We start from the raw sequence: 22,572 nt of genomic DNA, 5'->3' as shown, positions 1-22,572 counted from the left end.
TCACCTATTCATTCCACCACACTGTTCTTTTTACCTCCCATATGTCTTCTCTTCATCCTAAACATACTGCACATACTTCTTCTGTGAATACCTTGCAGATAACGTCCACCTCTTCCATCTTATCTGCTTTTAATCATATTTGTCCAGTCACTCCTCCACTTCTCTCATGCACTCTGTCTCTTTGTCTTCCTTCTGCAGCCTTTCTATTCTCTTTGCTTGAACCTCATCCTTTCTTTTTTCACTACCTCTGGTCATCAATCACTTTAGCACTGCCAGTAAATAAGTTACTCACAGCATACAGGTCCCGGGTGAAACTGTTCTGACTTTGTGCCAACATGGTGACAGCCTCCTGGTGGGGATATGCCAGGATAAATTGACCTGGAACACTGAACTGTATCTCACTCATGGCAGTCACCACTAAGGAACTCCACAAACAATATCTGCAAGAGAAACACAAATACTGTGGCTGAATGGATGTTACATTGGATCTACAGTAACCTACTACTTTACCTTTAATTCAAGCTGATTTTCAACCACTGAAGAAGTATTAAACAAATATTGCATAGCAAACAAAGTAAATATACCACATACCCCTAAAATCTGTGAATCTAGCATCCAAAGTTTCAATTATTTGTAGATTTACAGATGCTGCTTTTAGTGCAAGATTTAAATTGAAATGAGTGAGGATTCATACGGAGTTTTTGTTACTGATGCACTGCACTTTACATATTTCCACATGCCTCGAATGATGAATAAGTTACATTACTATCCATTTGAATTTTATCACAGTGGGTCCTTGTGTTGTTCATACTCAGTTCGCATGACCTACATTTTCTATCTACCAATAGCCAGACCCCTTAATCCCATAAGGGGTGACCATAAACAAATTTCCTCCATGTCCCCCAATCCCCTGCCATTATGTTGCCCTCCCCGCAACTCACACCCCTCTCTCTTATATACCTCTCCACTCCACCTTCCCTCTCCCCCTTTCCACCTCACTCTCATACATTCTCCCATTAGTTTCTCACTCTCCATCCTCTCCATATAACCAAACCATGCTTTCTACCACATCCACATCCACACCACAACACTCCTTCACTTCCTCATTTGTCTGCCTGTCTCTCCTTGTAACTCCACATGTTCCATTCAAATAACTCATTTTCACTGCTCTCACTCTTGACTTGGGTCCTCCCAGTAATGTCCAAGCTTTGATACCATACAGTTGGTATTACAATACTATCATGCAAAGACTTTTTTACTTCCATGCTCACTTGCCTATTTCTTATTACTGCTTTCAAAGAACCAGTAACTTTTCTTCCCTGTTCTACCCTTTCAAGCATTTCATCCTCTAAACTTCCATCCTTACTCATCACAAAATCCAAGTACTTAAATGCATTCACATTTTCCATTTCCTTCCCATCCATCCTTACTCATCACAAAACCCAAGTACTTGTACAGTACATCCCCACAGTATGCAATGTACGCAAGAACCTATTTTTTTGTGTGTGTGTATTTTTTATTAGTACGCGAATTGAATTCCTTGTAAGCAAGACAGGCAGCGAAGAGTGGCCCAAATCCGGGGTTACCCCAAGTATGCAATATTGCCCCCCCAAGAAGCGATAACAGGTAAAGGTCTATCTATCTATCTATCTACTGCTAGACTCCATAATCCCATAAGGGATGGCCGTTTGACTTTAAGTTATTTGTTTTACGGGGAGGGGCACTAACCCTCCACCAACCCACTTGTTGACACGTAGGGAGCACGTATGGGTTGGTTATTTGGTTACCACCCAGCGTTGTAAATGGTTTCTTGGCTTACAGGAAACCATTTGGCTTGTCACTCATTGTAAAGCCACCTGTAAAGGAAAGAAGAGCATTAAGAAGTGACAGAAAAGATGGGTAGGAAGAGAGGAGGGCAAGCACAGAAAAAGAATGATAAAGGCTAAGGAAGGAGCAGGCAGCACTACATCAAGTGAGTGGATGATGGTCGCCACCACCGACCACCAATGATTTACCTAGTAAAGCCATGATCTTGTAGGTTTACTTTATCTTAGGTAATATGTCTTAGATAGTTTCCCTGTATAGTACAATACTTAGGTCTGAAAGGAATCTCAAGGGTTGCCCATGAAGGGGGGTGCCGCCCATATGTAATCTTTCCCATAAGTATATGTATTCACGGTATGCGAATTCCTAGTATGCGACGCCCTCTGCCGCCCATATAGGTACGTACTAGGGGAATGTACTGTACTTAAATGCATTCACATTTTCCATTTCCTCACCATCCATCCTCACTGTCCATTCTAAGATTTCATATCTCTCGAAGACCAAAACTTTACTCCTCCATGTTCATCTTATATTCTGTTTCTTACACGCACTCCCAAACTCATTCATCAAGCCTTGCAGTTCCCCTTTGTCTTCACTTAACAATACAGTATCATCTGCAAACAAGAGGACAGGAAGTTTCCAAACTCTGCCTCTCTCATATGCTCCAACATCCACTGCCCTACCTTGTATCTCTAACTGTATCTACATCCAGATGGAACACCCATGTAGATATGATACATCCTTGTTTTAATCCAACACTCAGAGAGAAAAATTTAGTTAGTTCACTACCCACACACACTGCAGCCCTAGCACCCTCATACATAATATTCATAGCATTCAACAGCTTCCCATTTACTCCATATCTTGTTAATATTTTCCACACTCCTTGTCTATCCACTCTGTCACATACTTTCTCTAAATCCATGAAGACTGCATACAACTTCTTTCCCATCTCTAGACACTTTTCCACTAAACACCTTGAGATGAATACCTGGTCAACATAATCTCTTCCCATCTTAAAAAGTCCCTGTTTTTCACCAACTAATTCCTCCATTATTTCCCTAACTCTGTTAATAAGTCTATCTATCTATCTATATACCTAGGCTGCTTCCCCCAAGAAAAGGGAGGTAGCCGAGACAGGACGACTCACTCTCCATTTACTCATCCATTCAAACACATTCATTCGCATCTTAGCTCCAAAGGGGAGAACGGACAGATCCTCACTGCATCACACCGCACAAGGGTCAACTGCGCAATGCAATCAGTGACATCCGCAGCAGGGCCCGACAGCAGAACTGGTTTACCCCTGCCACATCATAACAGATCCATCCCCTTACCCGCACCTGACCTGACTAGCTGATCAGACCAAATGCGGGAGAATATCCCCTCAGGGCTGCGTCATCACTTATTCATTCACAATTTCTCTCCATTTATTTCTGTCACGCACAGCCACTCTTCCTTGCTCAACAGACATCCCTCTCGCATCCAGCGCTCTCTTCACACTGTCCATCCATCCTATTCGTGGTCTTCCTCTCAGCCTTACACCTCTCACATCAGATCTAGTTATCTTTTTCACCAATCGCTCATTATCCATTCTCTCCATATGCCCAAACCATTGCAACACCCTCTGCTCAACTCTACCAGCCATCTCCCGAACAACTCCAGTTCTCCTTCGCACTTCATCATTTCGCACTCGATCCATACGCGTCACTCCACACATACTCCTCAGACATCTCATCTCCATTACATTCAAACTTTTCCTCTCTGCTACACCCATATTCCATGTTTCAGCCCCATATAATGCAGTCGGTACCACAACACCCTCATACAGCCTTCTCTTTACATCCATTCTAAGCGAACGACATTTAAACACTTTTTTCATTCCTCCCAGCACCTTTCCTACTTCATTTATTCTAAACTTCACTTCTGCATCTATTCTTCCATCCACAGCAACATGTGACCCTAGATATTTAAAACAATCTACCTCCTCAAGCAACTCACCATTCAAAACTATATTCATCCCCCTACCATCTATCAACCTCGTACACTTCATCACTTTACTCTTATTCTCATTTACTTTCAATTTCCTCCTTTCACACACCCTTCCAAACTCCTCTACCAACTGTCTCAATCTCTCCTCTGAATCAGTCACCAGTGCAGTATCATCTGCAAACAGCAGCTGCTTCAGATTCCACTCTCCTCCATCGACATTTACCAGACTCAGACCACCTAAAACTCTTGCATTCACCTCCCTTACAACACCATCCATGTAAATGTTAAACAACCAAGGCGACATCACACATCCCTGTCGCAGCCCCACTCTCACGGGAAACCAATCACTCACAGCATTTCCCACTCTTACACACGCTCTACTATTTACATAAAAACTTTTCACCCCTTTTAGTAACCTACCATCAAGTCCATACAATCTTAAAACAGTCCACAAAGCCTCCCTATCAATTCTATCATAATAAGTACCCTACCATATACTTTTCCTATTACACTAAAAAGACAAATGCCACTATGATTACCACACACTTCTTTTTCCCTTTTTCCTTCATACACAGGAATAATAATACCTGACTTCCAGTCCTCCAGGATTCTATATTCCACATCCATTCTATTCCTCTCGCCTGTGCTTCAGCATTTCACCACACACTTCATCAATTCCTGGAGCTTTCCCCATTTAGACCTTCTTCATTGCTACTAACCTCTTCCTCCTACTAACCTCTTCCTCCCTTCTCATCTTCCTTCTTCTCCCAGTCATTACTTTCATTCTCTAAGTTTAATAATTTCTTAAAATGTTCTCTCCATCTGCTCACTTTTTCTCCCTTCTCCACTAGCTATCTGCCACTTTTATCTTTCACTCACCTATTCTTTCTTTATCATCCTGTCTAACTCCTTTACCTCCTTTCAAAACATTTTCTTACATATTCTCCATTTTAAACTCAAATTCCTTCCAAACTCCTCATCCACTCTCTTTTTTACTCTCCCACTTATCTTTTCACATCTTCTTTACATGTAACTCGATATTTAATCTCGCACCTTCCTTCATGGCTCTGCTTCCCATCCACTCACACTATGCTTTCTTGTTTTGTGTCACAGCTTGTCTCACCTCTTCATTCTACCATGCTGTTCCTTGCACCCCCTTTCATCTTCTCTTCATCCCCACACCACCTCATATGCTGCACAGATTTCTTCTGTGAATACCTTGCACACACCATGCACCCCCCACCCCATCTGCTCCAAATCACATTTACCCAATCACTCTTCCACTTCTCACTTACATTCTACCTTTTTTTTCATCCTCTTGCAACCTTTCTATCCTCTTTGTATGAACTGCTTCCTCTTGCCCTTCTCTCCTATTTATCCACTGAATTTGTACCTTGACTTCAACCACCACCAAGTGGTGGTCAGAGTCTCTCTCCTCAACCTCTGTATGCTCTCGCATTCAGAACATATCTTCTCAGTCTCTCATTGACACATACATAATCATTGCCTTGAATTCATTCAGTTCACCACCCACCCATCCCATCACTCTCTATGTATACCTTTGGATAATTTTATGCCTAAAGAGGGTATTGCCTATTAACTCCATCCCCCTCCCCCTCCCTGCACAGATGTCCACTATAGTACTTCCATTCTCATCCACTTCTGCAGGCACACCCCTCACCAACTACTCTATCCACCCTCACATTCTGTACTTCTCAATTCATATCCCTGATCAAAAACACTCTCTCACTCCTTTCAAGCTATTCTATGCATGCATCCACATTTGTCCAGGACTCTTTTTTCACCCTGTTTGCACAATATTCTGTTGATGCATATGTACAGTACACACAATCAGCCACACACTTGTATTCCTACTTTCAATCTTACCCACACAATCCTTGGACCAACTGATCCATACTCTCGTATATTCTCCTTCCATCTCTTGAACGCAATACGTACACCTTCCTTTGCCCTCTCATTCTTACCTACTCCTGCACATAAACCCAATCCATATTCCCACTCTCTCACACTCTCACCTCTTTATTTGGTCTCAGTCACTTCACATACATGGTCTGTTCCGAAAGTATCCAACCTTAGGCTCTAAAAAAATAAAGAGCTAACCTGTTGAGCTAGTACACTAATTCCCTTCAATGTAGGCCCTTTCTGACTTGACACATGTAGCCCAGCGTACTCTCCACAACCTAAAAAAATTTTCAAAGTCAGTTTTAGGTATCTCCTGCAGGTGCTTCGTTGCATTCATCAAGATCTATTCTCTCAGATGAACGCTGCTCAAGATGTGCTAGAGTGTGCAAGTCGCAACCCAGACTTTGTGAAGACTGTTATCACTGAAGATGAGAGTTAGGTGTACAGGTATGACCAAGAAACCAAAGCTCAGGCATTCCAATGAATGCATGCAGGGGCACCTCGGCCAAAAAACGCACGACAGGTCCACAGCAAGGTGAAATGCACTCGCATGTTGATAATTTTTTTTCAGCTTCCATGGTGTTGTACATCACAAATATGCACCAGAAGGTCAGACTGTCAACAAACTTACTACTTCAACGTTATCTGTAGTCTTAGTGACGCAGTTTGGTGGAAGAGACCAGACCTTTGAAAGGCGACAATTTGGAAGCCATACCATGACAACACCCCTGCGCATTCCACTCAACTGATTCAGGAATTTGTAGCCAAGCACAACATCCCGCAGGTCTGGCAGACTCCCTATTCACCAAACATGGTTCAGTGCAACTTTTATTATTCCCCAAGCTCAAAACTCCGCTGAAGGGGTCCTCATTTGAGACAAGAGAAGAGATCATGACAAATGAGATGAAGCACCTGCAAGAGATACCGAAAATCGACTTTGAAAAATGCTTCAGGCAGTGGAAAGGATGCTGGGCTACATGTGTCAAGTCAAAAGGGGCCAACTTTGAGAGGGATTAGTGTCCTAGCTCAACAGGTTAGCTATTGATTTTTTAGAGGCTAAGGTCAGATACTTTCTGGACAGACCTCATATGTCCACTTTTGCATCCTCAAGCACCTGGACAATCTCTTTCACCTCATTATTCACACCCCTCACCTTCACTGTTGAAATCCACACCATGTCCTATATCTGGTCCTTGGTATTCATCTGTGGGTCAGTCCTGCACCTAGGCATTTTGTTTGTCTTTAGTTATTTGTTTTCTGGGAATGGGCACTAATCCTGCGTGAACCCACTTGTTGACACGTTGGGAACACGTATGGGTAGGTTACAGGGTTACTATCCAGCGTATTAATTGATTCCCTGGATTACAGGAAATCATTTGGCTTGTCACTCAATGTAGGGTCACCCTGGAGATGAGAATCACTACACTGAGTGAGTGGATGATGGGTACTCCCACTGACCATCATTTTGACTGTTAACATTAAACTATATCCTGCCTCATTCACAGAAAATTACATACCGACAACCAGTAATCTGGCACTGATGTCATGGTCATGGCACATGTGCATCCTGTGTCCTTTTTAACCCTTTAGATATGATGTTCAACTACAGTCAAAAAAGATTTTTTTGTTCCCACAGTATGATGTTCGACTACAGTCCACTGGTGTACAAAAATGTATAGCTCCATACTGAGATCAACCAGTGTCCCAGGAGTTTGAAAACACCACCTGGTCAACAGTGATGCCAACTATCGGCACTCAGTAGAAGCAGAACCACAAGACATACACAGCCACTGATCAGGTAATGGCAGCCATTGTGGATGCACATAGGTAGGTGTTCCTCATAGTTTCATGTATTTTTTACCATTCAATGTGAGAGATATGAGCATTATAAGCTCCACAGTGCAACTTTAGTGTCTGGTGTTTGGTTTTTTGCATACAAGAGGGTGCCAAAGATGGCAAACCACCTACTATTGTAGAGTTTGCCCATGTACTGTAACTCTGCAATGTGTGTCATACCATGCCTTCGTGTATTTCATACCCAACGGGAATACAAGAGGATGTGTAACTGCTCAATCTGAGTATATAACTGAGTACCAAGAAGATATATGTTTGTTTCAAAAACTTTCTGAAATTATTTTTTTATTGCTGTCCAGTTTTCCTGGTAAAATAAAAAATAATAAAAAGTTTAAGTGAGATATACTGATGTGTTATGATGACCCTAATACTGTACATGTGGTACACTTTTTAACATCATTCTGGGTCATTGGACTGAAATGGGCCACTTTCTATCATATTTACTTCAGAGCACATCATTACATTTTTTTTGACATTTTTGCCAAAAAACTGCATTTTACAGCACAAAATATTGGTCTGGTCAACTGTTTTTCTCAGATACAGATGCCCTCAATCCCCTTGCACAGAAAATGCAGTTCACAAGTTCATCTGAACAATTTCATTTTTTGCTACATTTAGACAGTCTACCCAGGTAGTGGTGAACAGTGGGGATATTAACCCCTAAAAAACGAACTGCATCAATTGATGCGATTTGAGTTTTAAGCCAAAATGCCTAATCGCATCAATTGAGCGGGGCCTGTAAAAAACTGCGGAGCACTTCCTCTGCCCCGAATATGACATACATGGCTTCAGGCCAATGAGAACTCACCCGTGAGGTAGCATGAGGGGGGATCGGACCAATCCATGTGGCGGGGGGACACCCCCACCTCTGGGCCTCCTCCGTGCCACCCTCTACTCCACTCCCTCATTCCCTCCTTGTCCCCCATCACCCTCCCACCCCTCCATGCACCTGTGTCCCTTCCCACTCACTCTCGCCCCTCCTCCCACCCTGTTAGCCTTGTGTCCCCCCCAAACCCCACCCCATCCCTCCATCCTTGTCTCTCACTACCCTCCCACCCCCTACAGACCCCCGAGAGATATCAGGCCACCATTCCACAACCTTCTGTCTCACACCTCACCCCCACCCCTTCCCCCCACCTCCATCCCACTCCCCTGTGTCCCCTGCGACCTTCACTACTGCCATGTGCATCGATTTTTTTTCTCGCACGTAATTTCAAATACCACATTGTACTCTTCTGATATATTTCTTGTTATATGAAGGAAAATACTTCCATTTATGTATGGACATTTGTTTCTTTGCATTTTTTTTGTTTCTTTGTAATCCTTGTTTTCTTCTTCTTTTTTTTTGGGGGTGTGGTGTGGGGGTGTGGTGTGGGGGGGGGGGTTGCCACGTTTGACCTGCCTCACCTCGTATTCTGGCCTGATGTACGTACCTGTTAGGTATTATTTCTACTTCTTTCCTAATTTTCATATAATTACACCTCACTCTGTTCATTTCTCGCATCGTAACTACACCTGGCAGATGTAGGATGCTGTCATCCTACAGCTGCCAGATGGAACTTATGTAAAATTATTGCTTTCTTTTTTTTTTTTCCTTTTTATATGCATGCATCAATAGCATTATTCAACTTTATTTTGATGTTCTTGATGGTTATAAACATTTATACATGTCTATGTTAGTTTCTGAATAACTATGAAGCCTTGTAGGCTACTCCTGTTTTATTTCCCCACACCTACATACACACCTGATTTCGTGGTTGATATGACAAATCCCATTGAAATGGAGGGTTTTCACATGAGAATTTGGTTGCTGCCAAAATTCTTCTCTCCAAGTACCACCAAGGTCTTGTAGGCCCATTCCCCACACAAGTTACCTCCCCACATCTACATACACACCTGTTTTCATGGTAGATGTTACAGAACACACTGAAGTGCTTTCTTTTCATGTGAAAAGTTGGTTATTTCAAACCCCCATATCTACAGGCCTACTCCCCACAGCCTACTTGATCTTCCCACAGCCTTGTAATCTCCCCATACCTACATATATCTGTTTTCATGGTTGGTGAGACAAAACACTTTGAAAGGACCTGTTTCAATAAGAAAAATAGGTAGTTATCGAAATTTTCACGTTTTAGATTGTTTTCGAGGGGTTACTATTATAAACTTTTTTAACTTAACACGCAATTGTTCAGTAACCATTAGGCCTATAGGGATGCGGACTGCGTTGTCAGGTGTGTAAATTCTTCCTCTTTAGCCAGAACGCAATCAATTTGCCCTAGGTGAAAGTCGCCGAAACACCCCCAAATTGCAGCTGAAATGATTGCGGACTATAGAGGTAAACCCCTTCATGGCTGTATATCTGGAATTTTACGTGCACCCCTGGCCGACGCCGACGCCATTTTCTGAAGCTTTGAAAGTTGATTTTTTTTCCTTGCCATGTTGAAAAGGAAGTTCCGATGCACCTGGCAGTGCAAATTTCAGCTTCCTACACTCATCCTGTGGTGTGCAATTGAACGTAGAAGTTGCATAAATTTAGGCAGCTGATACTCGTCACACGTAGGTAGTGCAGTGACACAACATCAAACTTTTTTTTAATCCAAAAAACATTGTCAATGGTGCTGACAAGGTGTGAAATAACTAGATATGCATATTTTGAAGTTTTTCAGTACATAATGTACGAGGTTTGAATTTAAAGAATTATATTATTAATTTCTTTTTTCATTTTTCGGTGTTTATTGTGTTTATGGCAGTATCGACTTATTTTTATAGTCTGGTACGTGGAGTCTGTTGGAAATGGGAGGCTACAGTTTCTGTCTTCAGACTTAAATGAGATAAACGTCATCCCTTGAGAGTACAGGCTAGACAGTGCGGGTTGAAGTGCGAGACTACCTGCTATTCGCACCTAGCACGAGCTGATTAGCAGGAAGGGAAGGGAGGCCTTTCCACCCATGAAAGCATCACATGAACACAGCAAACTTTCCTGTTATGCTTGTAAAAGGCAAAGAATATGTAAAATTATTCAAAACAGTAAAACAAACATGAGCAAATAGGTAAAGATACCACACAAAAATTAATTTTTCTTTTGTTTTCATGTCTTTTTTGTTTATGCCTGTGTTTACTTATAATCATAAACAGGGTGGTTGCGTGTGTTTTGCAAGGGAAGAGAAAGATGATATTTTCTGTCAGGGTCAAGATATTGGGTATAACTATGTGTGTTTAGGCATGGCCACGAGCGAAAAATTCGTACATCCACTCATCACGGCAGCAGGTGATGAACTGGCAAATGAGGTGTGAGAGAGTGAAGTGAAGGTTAGTCTCATGTCCCAGATGTTCGTTCATTTCCCATTTTCCCAGAAATTTTCGTCGTTTTTTATAGGCCACGCTCAAATGACCCCTGTGCCATTTATTGGCTAAACGTCATTTGATGCCAGCAGCCACAAAGGGATTAAAGATGCGTGGAGAGAGCATTACAGCTGATTGTGGAATGAGGAGTTTGACTGGGACAGGGAGGGTTTGGAGCCAGCAAATCCAGTGTTTGGCCCTTGGCCTTTGATTGACACTACTACTGTGAGTGGGACAATAAGCAGGATGCAGGTGGGGAAGGTGGCAGGTGTGTCTGGGTTGACTGCTGAAGTACTGAAAGTCTTAAGGGATATAGGAATGAGGTTAGTCACTGACCTGATAATTACAATTATGTACAAGTGTGTTGTCCCAGATGATTGGGTGAAAAGTGTACTGTAAATGTGTACAAGGGGAAGGGTGATTTCCTGGAATGAGGAAATTAAAGAGGCATAAAGCTTTTAGACCTGATAATGAAGGTAATGGAGAGCGTTCTAGAAGGCATGATTAGAGAAAGAGTGAATACTGATGATATGCAGTTTGGGTTTATGCCAGGCAAAGGGACCACTGATGCCATATTCACTGTTCGACAGCTTCAGGAGAAACGTATAAGAGAAGGGAATTGTTGTACTTTGTTTTTGTTGATTTGAAGAAGGCCTTTGACAGAGTCCCAAGAGAAGTGGTGAAGTGAGTAATGATACAGCTTGCGACAGAAGAGCGGCTGTTTAGGGTGGTTATGGCCATGTATGTGGGTGCTTGCACCCAGGTAAGGGTGAATGGAGATTTGAGTGACGAGTATTCCGTAAAAGTTGGTATGATGGGCCAAAAGTTTGAATCACACGCGTTGCCATGGCCAGCTGAGCCCGCCCACCTGATAGGATGAGCAAAAATGCCCCCACAGCCCCCACACCTATCGCTCACCCCACACGCACCCATATTGTTCTTCTCCTACTGGCTGTCTATGAGTGAGGAACTCTTTTACACTCACCTATCCCACATTGTGTTGCATCACCAACATTACACAAGCCACATTCATAGTGCATCGTAACTGTGTCCCAGCAGTGCCATGAGTGAAGCAGTGATATTAATCGTGCGTACAGTGTGATTTTGTGTGAATTTTGGCCTATATAAGTGTGATCACTTCTCGTAAGGGCACTGCACATAGTGGGGCTAGTGGTGCTAGTGGTGACCTTAGTCAGGGTGGTACGTGGCCTGTTAGTGTTGGTGCTAATGATGCTCCCAAGATGTGCGCTCGTAAAACTGTCACTAGTAGTGAAGTTAGATATTTTTAAGAGCCATGACAAACGCAAGGGGGTGTGTGCCATCGCCTCTCCACTTGGCCCAGTCGACTGTCCCCACCATTATCAAAAATGGGGTGGCCATCAAGGCTGCTGCTGGGGAGGTTGTTACCTTCATCGCCTCCCGTCTCACCTGCCATAGAGAGCCTGCAGTGGAGGAGCCTGAGCAGATGCTCCGCATGTGGGTGGAGGACCAGAACAGAAGGAAGGCACCCATGAGTCAGGTGATTATATGCACGAAAGCTCTCTCCCTGTGGGATGAAATAAAGGTGAGACGCAATCTTGATGCTAGTAGTGGCAGTGGCAGTGTTCCCTAACAAACTTAAGTGCATCATCGTGGAGGATGGCCACAGTGCAAAACAGGTTTTGAATTTTGACGGAACTGGGTTCTTTTAGAAAACAATGTCCTCAAAGACATATCTTACAACAGAGGAAGTGATAACACCAGGGATCAAGGCCTCGAAGGACTGGCTTACACTGCTGCTAGGGGACAATGCTAAGGGTGGCCTCAAGTTAAAGCCACTCCTTGGCTACCACTCCAAAAACCCGAAGACTCTGGTGGGTTACATTAAAAAGAATTTAACCCTTTGTCAGGCAAACCTTTAAGTTGTTGAGGAAGCCTCAAAACAATCCCAGTATCAGAAACTAGAATATTTTCTAAGACATATTTGTTTTTGATATTTTTTTCAAATGTGTCCCCCCTGACCCACTAGGAGGGTTTAAAGTACAGTCATGTGTGTCAGCTTTATTCTGTAGAAATGGAGTACGATTAATTCTGGCTGACTTGTCCGATTCCTTGGGAAGTATGTATGGCAAAAAATGGCAGGCTGGCCCAAGTATGGACGCTCAACTAAGATCATAACTGATCTCCTTGCCCGTCTGAGGGTCACCAGTTACAGAGTCTAATAATCAGATTGGGAGCTACTGTACAGCCATGACTGGCCAGATTACCTGGCAGTATTCACAGGATAATCTTTTATCGTTTTCCCCGTGTACTGAACGAAAGCAACACAAATGTAGAAGAAAACACACATACCCTTAACCCCTTAACAGCGGGGCGTCACTTTCGTGACTCTTGGGAGCAAGGGATCATACCGCGGGGTGTCACTTTTGTGATTCTGTGTTATTTTGAATTCGCCCGGGCTTTCAAGTGGTGGCTTGTATCATCTATCAGTACTAACAATGTCCAACACTAGTCAGCACTCCTAATCTCATCTGTACTCGCATCCATTGTTGACAATTTAGCCACTTCTCCCCGTTCTTGACTCCCCGTCCTACCTCCCCTCCATTACCCTATCCTCTCGCCTGCCCGGCCGTGCTACGCTAAGTAAATCTTCCCTGGAATTTTTCACTGAATTCATCCATTGAAATAGGCCCTATCCCCTATTCTTATACCAAATAATATTTACGAGAAAGAAATAAGGTAAGTGAGAGTGCCATACACCTAGAATTGGCTAATTATCACCTCACAACACCTCACGTGCACTCGTTTGCTAATTTTCGCTGTTTATTTCTCCCATGAAATATGCCGTATAATCTATTTTCGTAATAAAAATATATATATGAAAGGAAGGGAGAAGCCTAAGTGATATTTACATTCACCTGGAACTACCTAATTATTGCAGGCCACCACACTGTATTCTACACTAAGTAAATCTTCCCTGGAATTTTCCACTGATTTCATCCATTGAAATAAGCCCTATGCCCTATTCTTATACCAGATAATATATACAAAAAAGAAATAAGGTAGGTGATAGTGCCATACACCTGGAATTGGCTAATTATCACCTGACAACACCTCACATGCACTCGTTCGCTAATTTTCGCTGTTTATTTCTCCCATGAAATATGCCGTATAATCTATTTTCGTAATAAATATACATATAAGGAGGGAAGGGAGAAGCCTAAGTGATATTTACATTCACCTGGAACTACCTAATTTATTATGTATTGTCTTGGTTTCCTGCCAATCATTTCATTGCTATATATTAGCAGGTCTCACAAGGCTGAAGTTGGTAGTATTGCACTCACCCTAGCCAGGCGGCAGGAGGCCACCACTATCAGTTCACTGTCGTCTTTGAAGGTGAAAGTACGTCTGATTCGCTCCTGCTAACTTCCGCTGCTTTTAGCCCAATGCAAAGGGCCCTGTGACCCCCTACTAAACCTCGTGTGGAAAGAGGTAAAGGGCTGACAATTGATAAAGAGTGACTACGATCTTTCTATTGAGTAAACAGTGCAAGTGGAATTGTAAATAATGTGTAAACAGCAAGTGAAAGCAATGAATGTAAATATATGTGAACAGTGGAAAATAGTTTTATAAGTTACTTCAGGTGACAGTGCATAACACAGTGTAAAAAAAATAGAAATGTAAATAATGTAAATAAAATAGAGAACGTATATAGAAATGTAAATGAGTAGTATTATAAGAATACGAGTATATACACTAGGAGTAATGAAAGTGAAAGTTTCACTCTAGCATGTATGAATACTATGAGTTATGAGAGTGAAGGTGAAAGTGACATTCACTCTCAATGCTAGTATACAGGACGAGAAAGTGAATGCTACGTATTTTACTGAAAGAAATTGAATGCCTACAGTGACAATAAACTCCTATTACTGAAGGAAACTTATGGGTAAAGACTGTAGGTATATATAAGTGTTGTATAATAATAGAAATATAAACTGCGAGTGTTTTTATGAATAATAAATGACAGAACACCAGCGGCGAACTAGCGCAAGTGGGAAGGTCATACGCCCTTGTAATTTTCATTGCTTTCACAGCGGGTTTTTTTTTTGGAGTATGGATTCCAAACTATTTGAGAATCATAGAATAGTGTTTCTAGTGATAATATCAGGCTGTGGTAATCATATTACGGGTTGTCGGGAAGTGTAAAGTGGAGACTTTGTTACTCAACTTCAGAGGTCTCCACAAGTCCTACGGTACTCGACGAAGGCTCAACAAACACCCCAGGAGAAAGCTGAAGGTATGTGCCATAAGCATACGTGATTTTAATATTCTAGGACTAATAACTGATTTTTGGCAAATATTTTTAGATAGTCTGTCGGAGCGCGAATATGCCCGCGGGACCCGCAAGAAAAAGCAAAACAAGCCCGCGGTTAAAGGGTTAAAGACTATATATTTCCATGACAACAGATATTTTAGTGGTACTTCAAGGCACTAAGGGATAACATCTTATAAAGTTTAGTATATAGAGAAATTAATGAATAAGTACAGTAATTACAGTAAGGTCCCGGGTTACATTAGAGTTCCGTTCTTGAGACATGACGTAAGCCGATTTTGGACATAATCCGAGTTTTATACAGTATGTCGTATGATTATACTTACCGCAATGCATCTTACAGATTTTTCAACCATACATCGCATACTATACATGTAATAATCTTATAACAGATATGTATAAGAAACAGTCTTTTGAACTGATGATATTTATTGAATAAAATATAAGTTGCACTAGATACGAGTCTTCGTCACAGTAGCTCACTCGCTGCGGTAATGGCACTTCTCATCATCATGGCAACAGAGTTACGCCGCCACTGCCTCACCCACAACTAAGTCTGGCTGCCACTCCCTCACTCTCCCATTTTTACACACGTGCACACTGCCAACACATTTTATTTATAAATTCAAGCACTTTTCATACTTCATCATACAATACAGTTTACTGTAAATTACTGCCATAAAATATGAAATACCAACATCATTACCAGCACGATAATGTAAGCATTTCTAACATCAAGTTTGACGGCTTTTTTTTTCTCACTCGGACAGCAAAATTATTTCAGTGATAAAATGACCGATTACTGTATGGTACTATAATAAAGATGCATACTGTATGTCACTACATACCTTCTGACACATCAACTTGACTCGTCACTGGGGTTGCGATGTGGAAGGCACTGCAACAGGGGAGTCAGGGGCTGGAGCAGGGGAGTCAAGGGCTGAAGCAGGGGAGTCCAGGGCTGAAGCAGTGGAGTCCGGGGCTTAAGCAGGGGAGTCAGGGGCTGAAGATAGGGAGTCAGGGGTTGAAGATGAGGATGAGGTAGCAATTGGTGGTGAGGTTGTGGCTCGGTCTTCAGTTCTCTTGAAAAACTGGAGAATTGAAGACTGCTTGGCGGCATATTTCTTTTCGTCATAGATCTGACGATAACAGGATACTGCATCCTCAATTCCCCTGTACACTTTGGCAAACCTCTCCGCATTTGGGTCCTGATCTTCATGTGCAGCCATTGCATTATCTAGGAAGTCGAAAGCATTTGCCATTTCCTTAATCTTAAACTGTCTTAACGGTTCTGCCTCATCACATTTTTCATCATTTTCTATTTGTTTTCCTAGGTATAGCAAGTCTTCATTACTCAGCTCTTGATCATGTGAATCAATAAGTTCATGTACATCACTCTCGTCTATGTCCAGATTTAAATCATTTCCAATTTTCACACAGTTGCACTTGACTTCATTTATACTGTCTTCATCAAATCCTTTAAAGTCATTTATGAGGTTAGGGCACACTTTTTTCCACACTCTGTGAATATTTGTCTCAGTCACTTCAGCCCAACATTCTCCAATATTTTTAACTGCTTTATAGATGCTGAAGTCTTTCCAGAATTCTCTGAGTGTTACTTTACCATTTTCTGTTGCTCGTATTGCCTGTCTAAATGTTTTTCTCAGGTAGTAAGCCTTGAATGCTCTTATTACACCTTGGTCCATGGGTTGTAAGATTGATGTTGTGTTTGGTGGCATAAACACAACTTTCACATTAGGGTGCAACTCTGTCAGGCTCGAAGGATGACTAAGAGCATTATCAATAATGAGAAGAGCTTTGAATGGCAGATTCTTAATAGCACAATACCGTTCAACCTCCGGCACAAAACACTTTGAAAACCAGTCAAAGAAAATTGCACTCGCCACCCAGGCCTTTAACCCCTTAACCGCGGGGCCGTGACGCTCGGCCACAATGGATCATACCACGGGGCGTCACTTTTGTGATTCTGTGTTATTTTGAAATATTCCGGGCTCTCAAGTGGTGGCTTGTATCATCTATCAGTACTGCCAATGTCCAACACTAGTCAGCACTCCAAATCTCATCTGTACTCCCATCCATTGTTGACATTTTAGCGATTTTACCCCCTTCGTGACTCCCCTCCCTACCTGCCCTCCATTACCCTGTCCTCTCACCTCCCACGCCACGCTGCGCTACGCAAATTTCCCCCGGATTTTTCCACAGATTTTTTTTCATTCATTCATTCATTGCCCGACGCCATGTATCCCAAACAGGGTGGCCAAGGGCTTAGAGTTAATTGTTTTACAGGGAGGGGCACTCATCCTCCACCAACCCCACTTGACACGTAGGGATGCCAACAGCATCTGGTGTTCCCAGGCGGTCACCCATCCAAGTACTAACCAGACCCAAAGTTGCTTAACTTCGCTGATCGGACGGGAAGCGGTGTACAGTAATCCCGCATTTTTTGCGGATTTTTTGTCTACGGTTTTGCCCTCTCGCGGATTTTCTTAGCATTAATAAGTTCAACAAAAATATCCTTGAATATACAGAAAAAAAAAAAAATGAAATTCCTGCAGCTTCCAATTGTAGCGCGGTAAACTCACGCCACCCTCTGTCCCTTTCCCGTGGCCCCTCTGCCAGTGTTACCATATCTAGCATAATTTTATTCTTTTAGCATAATTTTGATCAAATTTTCGAGTCTGGAATATTTTTTAACATATTAGAAGTTTCAGAATCATTCTAGCATAATTTTGAATGGAATGGAATATGTTTAGAATAATTTTATAAAAGCTACAAATCAGAGAGAGAGAGAGAGAGAGAGAGAGAGAGAGGACTAAGGTAAGATGTTTGAATAATTGGTTACTTTCAGTTTGGGCTTGGTTGGGTTGGATTAGGTTAGGTTAGGTTAGGTTAGGTTGGATTAGGTTAGGTTAGGTTTTAGGTTAGGTTCAGTTTGGTTCGGTTAGGTTAGGTTAGGATAAGTTTGAGCTTTGTACTTTACCCATGAAACCTAGGTTTTTCCGATGGATTTTGGTATGATTCATTCGATTTTCAGCTTCATTTCAGTCGGAAATGACCATTTTCTGTGTTTTCCCCCCTCCCTATAACCCCCGATTCCCCAAAGATCCTTCAGTATTTCAGGGGGATGGGGGGGGGTCATAACTCAAAATCTCGTTATTTCCGACGGAAACGATGCTCAAAATCGAACGAATCACATCAAAATCCATCAGAAGAACGTAAGTTTCGTGGGAAAAAGCAGTATGGGTAGATACCGATATTTATCCTCTTACTGTATGTAGGTTCATTTTAATATTTTCATAGTAAACAATACATAATTAATATGTTGCACGAATATGTATAGAATTTTATCATTTAGCTTCAAGTTAGCATAATTCATTTTTTACTTGGAACAAATATGCTCAATCTAGCATAATTTTTTCATTGCCCTAGCATAATTTCGTTGTTTGGATATGGCAACACTGCTCTCTGTCCCGCATTCTTCAGTCCACGCCTGACTGCCTTAGGTGGTTGTTGTGGTTGTAACCACACTATGATATGAGCCTCTTACCTCCCACTTGCTTTCCACATGGCCCCAGGACGTAAGCCAGCCTCACCAAGGGCTAATAATACAATTAGTAAGAACTCCAAAGTGACAAAACGATCAAGTTATGACCTTAGCAGAGAAAATTGTGTTACTGGACAAGCTAAGAAACGACCGTGCGAGTGTTTGCTATCACCAGTTAATGCATCTTTTTATTTTGTACTGTTTTGTTAATAAATGTGTAGATAATTGTGTATTACAGTACGGTGTTTACGTTTTTCCTTCATAATGGAGTATGTGCTTTCAATCTTTTAAGAAGGTATTTCGGGATGAGTATGGAGGTTTCGGGATAGTAGTCACAACAAACACAAAACAATTCGCCTTCATTAATGAAGATAGCTATGGGTGACGCTAGAATATAATTCAAAGGCGACTACAGCGAGGAAGAAACAAGTTAATTATTGACTAAAGGTGCAACTAATAAATAATATCCAGAACCTACGCTACTGAACATAGACTGCTGGATCCCCCTGAAATATAGTTATCAAAGTATTGATTAATTAATAATAAGTATATTGATGAAAGTATTGATTAGTATATTTATAGAATGGCGGGGAATCGTCCAGGGTGCGAATTGTTCTGAAGGGGAATCGTCCATGTTTTGACGGGGAATTGTCTGACGGCGAATTGTCTCGCAATCAGTATGGACATGGACTGTGTGATGGGCAGCATGGTGGACACAAGTGCAAGTTTTCAATTGTTAATAGAGTATTCGCGGAATTGACTTTTCGCGGGGGTTACAAGAACGTAACTACCGCGAAATATGCGGGATTACTGTACTCAATGTGGTATAAAGCTGAGATAAGAGTACCATAACCCTATTAGCACAAGACTTATGTAACAATGGATTTCATCCATTGAAATAAGCCATATGCCCTATACTTATACAAAATAATATATACAAAAAAAAAAAAATAAGGTAAGTGATAGTGTTATATACCAGGAATTGGCTAATTATCACCTGACAACACCTCACGTGCATTCATTCACTACATTACCACGGTAATTTCCCCTTAGAATTATGCCTTGTAATTGATGTCCGTAATAAAAATATATATCAGAAAGGAAGGGAGAAGCCTAAGTGACATTTACATTCACCTGGAACTACCTATTTCTTTATGTATTGCCGAGACTTTCTACCTATAAAAAATTAGCATGTAAGTTAGCAGCAGTCAGCCTCAGTGTCACTGTCAACCCTTCCCTTCTCAGATAAGCCGCGGAATTTAGTTCCTTGTCCTCCACTGTAGTGAAACCATGTCGCACTCGCACCCCGCCATTCCTGCCGCTTCTGCGCCCATTGCAAAGGGCCCCGTGACCTCTACCCCTAAGAAAAGTAGTGTGGGAAGCAGGAAAGGACTTAGTGACTCTGCAGTGGCACGTGAACTTGCAGAATTGTCCATGGTGATGATGGACAGTGATTTTGACGATTCGGGTGAATCGTGTGATGAGCCGGGTGAGGTTATCGTGCCAGAAAGTGCTAGTACGAGTGCTTCAGTGTCGGAAGTAGTCTCTAGCTCCAAGGGAAAGGAGCCGTTAGTGCAGCAAGGCAAGGAATTTGGGAAGGGAGTGAAAAGGCAACGTGTTAGCCCCAGAACAATGCCCCCGCGTGACCCAGCCCGCCATGAGTCCCGAGTGCATTCACCTCCCTGTTCCCCAAGCCCCACTTCACTCATTTCTTCCTCATCGTCGGCTGAGTTATCTCCGGAGTCTTCGTCGTCGGAGTCACCCCCAGCATCAACAGTGAAGGCAGGCCGTAGAGGAAGAGGTAAATCCAGGACTGTGAAAAGTAGTGTTGTTAGTAGGGTAAGGGCTGCTAGTGCTGTACAGCAACCCAGGGTCAGTGCAAGTGACCTTGAACGAGATAAATCTGCCTCACAGCCAACCACCACCACCACCACCACCACCACCACCCGCCCTACACTGCCACGACAGGGAATCCTGGACGCCTTCGCGTGGACGGAAGGGTCAGATTTTGTCCCCGAAAACCTGGTTTTCGATGAGAGCTCGTCAGGAGTTCAGCCTGCCTTCACTAATGACGAAAATGCTGAGTGTGTGGACTACCTTTTGGCCTTCCTAGATGACGAATTCATGCAGCACATATGTGATGAGACCAACAGGTATGAGTCACAACGTGCTGCAATTGGTACAGGTGCAGCCAAGATGCAACAGTGGTCCATGCTGGGAGTGCAGGAGCTGTATGTGTTCATTGCCCTCATGCTTCTCATGCCACACTCCAAGAAGCATGAGTTGGAAGAATAATGGTCCATGGACCCCTTACTACCCTCACCCACCTTCAATAAGTATATGGCCAGAGATCGCTTCCGGAACATCAAGGGAAACCTGCACTTTGCCGACAACGATGTACCTTCCCAAACCGACCCACTCTGGAAGATCCTGGAGATTCTGAGCAGAATGAAGGATAAGTTTATGTCATTCTTCCACCCCTTTCAGAAGGTTGTCATTGACGAATCCTTGGTTTTGTTCAGAGGACGTCTTCGGTTTGTTCAGTACATTCCAAGCAAACGCCATCGCTTTGGAATTAAGTTCTTTGTACTGTGCGACTGTAAGACGGGGTACATCCTTGACTTTGTCATTTATTCAGCCAGCACTGTCGATCTGGATAAAACACACCCCCTTGGCTTCTCAGGCTGTGTAGTGAAAGTGCTCCTTGAAAAGTATTTTGGTGGGAATCATGTGCTGTATACAGACAACTACTATACAGCACCGAAACTTGCCAAATACCTTTCTGAGCATGGCATTGGCTCCTGCGGCACTGTCAAAAGTAATTGTGCCCACTTCCCCAAATTCACAGAGGCAGGAACCTCACAGCGAGGAGACGTGCACCTACGCAAGTCTGAGAAGATGCTGGCAATATGGTGCACATGCTCACCACCGTACATAAGGGGGAGATGACAGACAGTGGGAAGGTCGACCGTAGGACAGGCGAACCTGTGATGAAACCTGATGCTGTGTTGGACTACAATATCAACATGTGGCTGGTGGACAAGTCTGACATGATGATTGGTGAGATCGACTGCCTCAGGAAGAATACTAGGTGGTACAGGAAAGTTTTTCTGCATCTCGTAGATATGACGATGCTGAATGCCTTCATCCTGTACAAGATGAAGGTCAAGCCACCCAAGTCCTTCTCCCTGAGGTTGTTCGCCAGGACTTGTGTCCAGCACCTGCTGGAAAGATATGGTAGGGTGACAGCAGCAACTCCAAGGCGCCATCCAGTAACACTTCCCGACCGACTTGAGCAGAGGGCGTATATGGATCGGCACAGACTTGAGCTTATGCCTGCCACAGGGAAAAGGAAGGCTGCGATTCGCAGGTGTCAGGTGTGTGCACATACCACCCGCCACACACCTGAGCACAAACACACCTCTTGGCAGTGCGCTGAGTGCCAGGTTCCCCTCTGTGTTACCTGCTTCTTCGATTACCACAGCCAGAAGCAGTTCTAACAGTGCAAGTGTGAAAGGAGAATAATTTGGAAATAATGTGTAAATAATATGTAAATAGCAAGCGAAAGCAATGGATGTTCAGTACATATGATGAACAGTGTATTATAGTTTTATCTTACTGAAAGTGACAGTGAATAACATAGTGCAAGTAAAATAGAAGGGTAAATATTGAAAATAGAATAGAAAATGTAAATAGTAATGTAAGTAATTAGTAATATAAGAATATGAGTACAAATAATTTATGTTATAACAGTGAA

General features: G+C 42.6%; 1 protein-coding gene across 1 annotated transcript in view; it reads right to left on the bottom strand.

The window, feature by feature from the left end:
- The window catches only part of LOC145406699 (leukocyte elastase inhibitor-like), a 622,781-nt gene that overhangs the window by 404,159 nt on the left and 196,050 nt on the right, over positions 1-22,572 (bottom strand). The window contains exon 3 of the mRNA XM_080277800.1: positions 293-440. Within this exon, the coding sequence (XP_080133926.1) occupies positions 293-440 (148 nt within the window). The remainder of the gene's footprint in view (positions 1-292; positions 441-22,572) is intronic.

Source organism: Coenobita brevimanus, chromosome 71 (assembly GCF_032717465.1).
Source record: "Coenobita brevimanus isolate Jiangsu-jjx chromosome 71, ASM3271746v2, whole genome shotgun sequence".
Lineage (NCBI taxonomy): Eukaryota > Metazoa > Arthropoda > Malacostraca > Decapoda > Coenobitidae > Coenobita > Coenobita brevimanus.
This window is presented reverse-complemented; position numbering and strand designations above follow the sequence as displayed.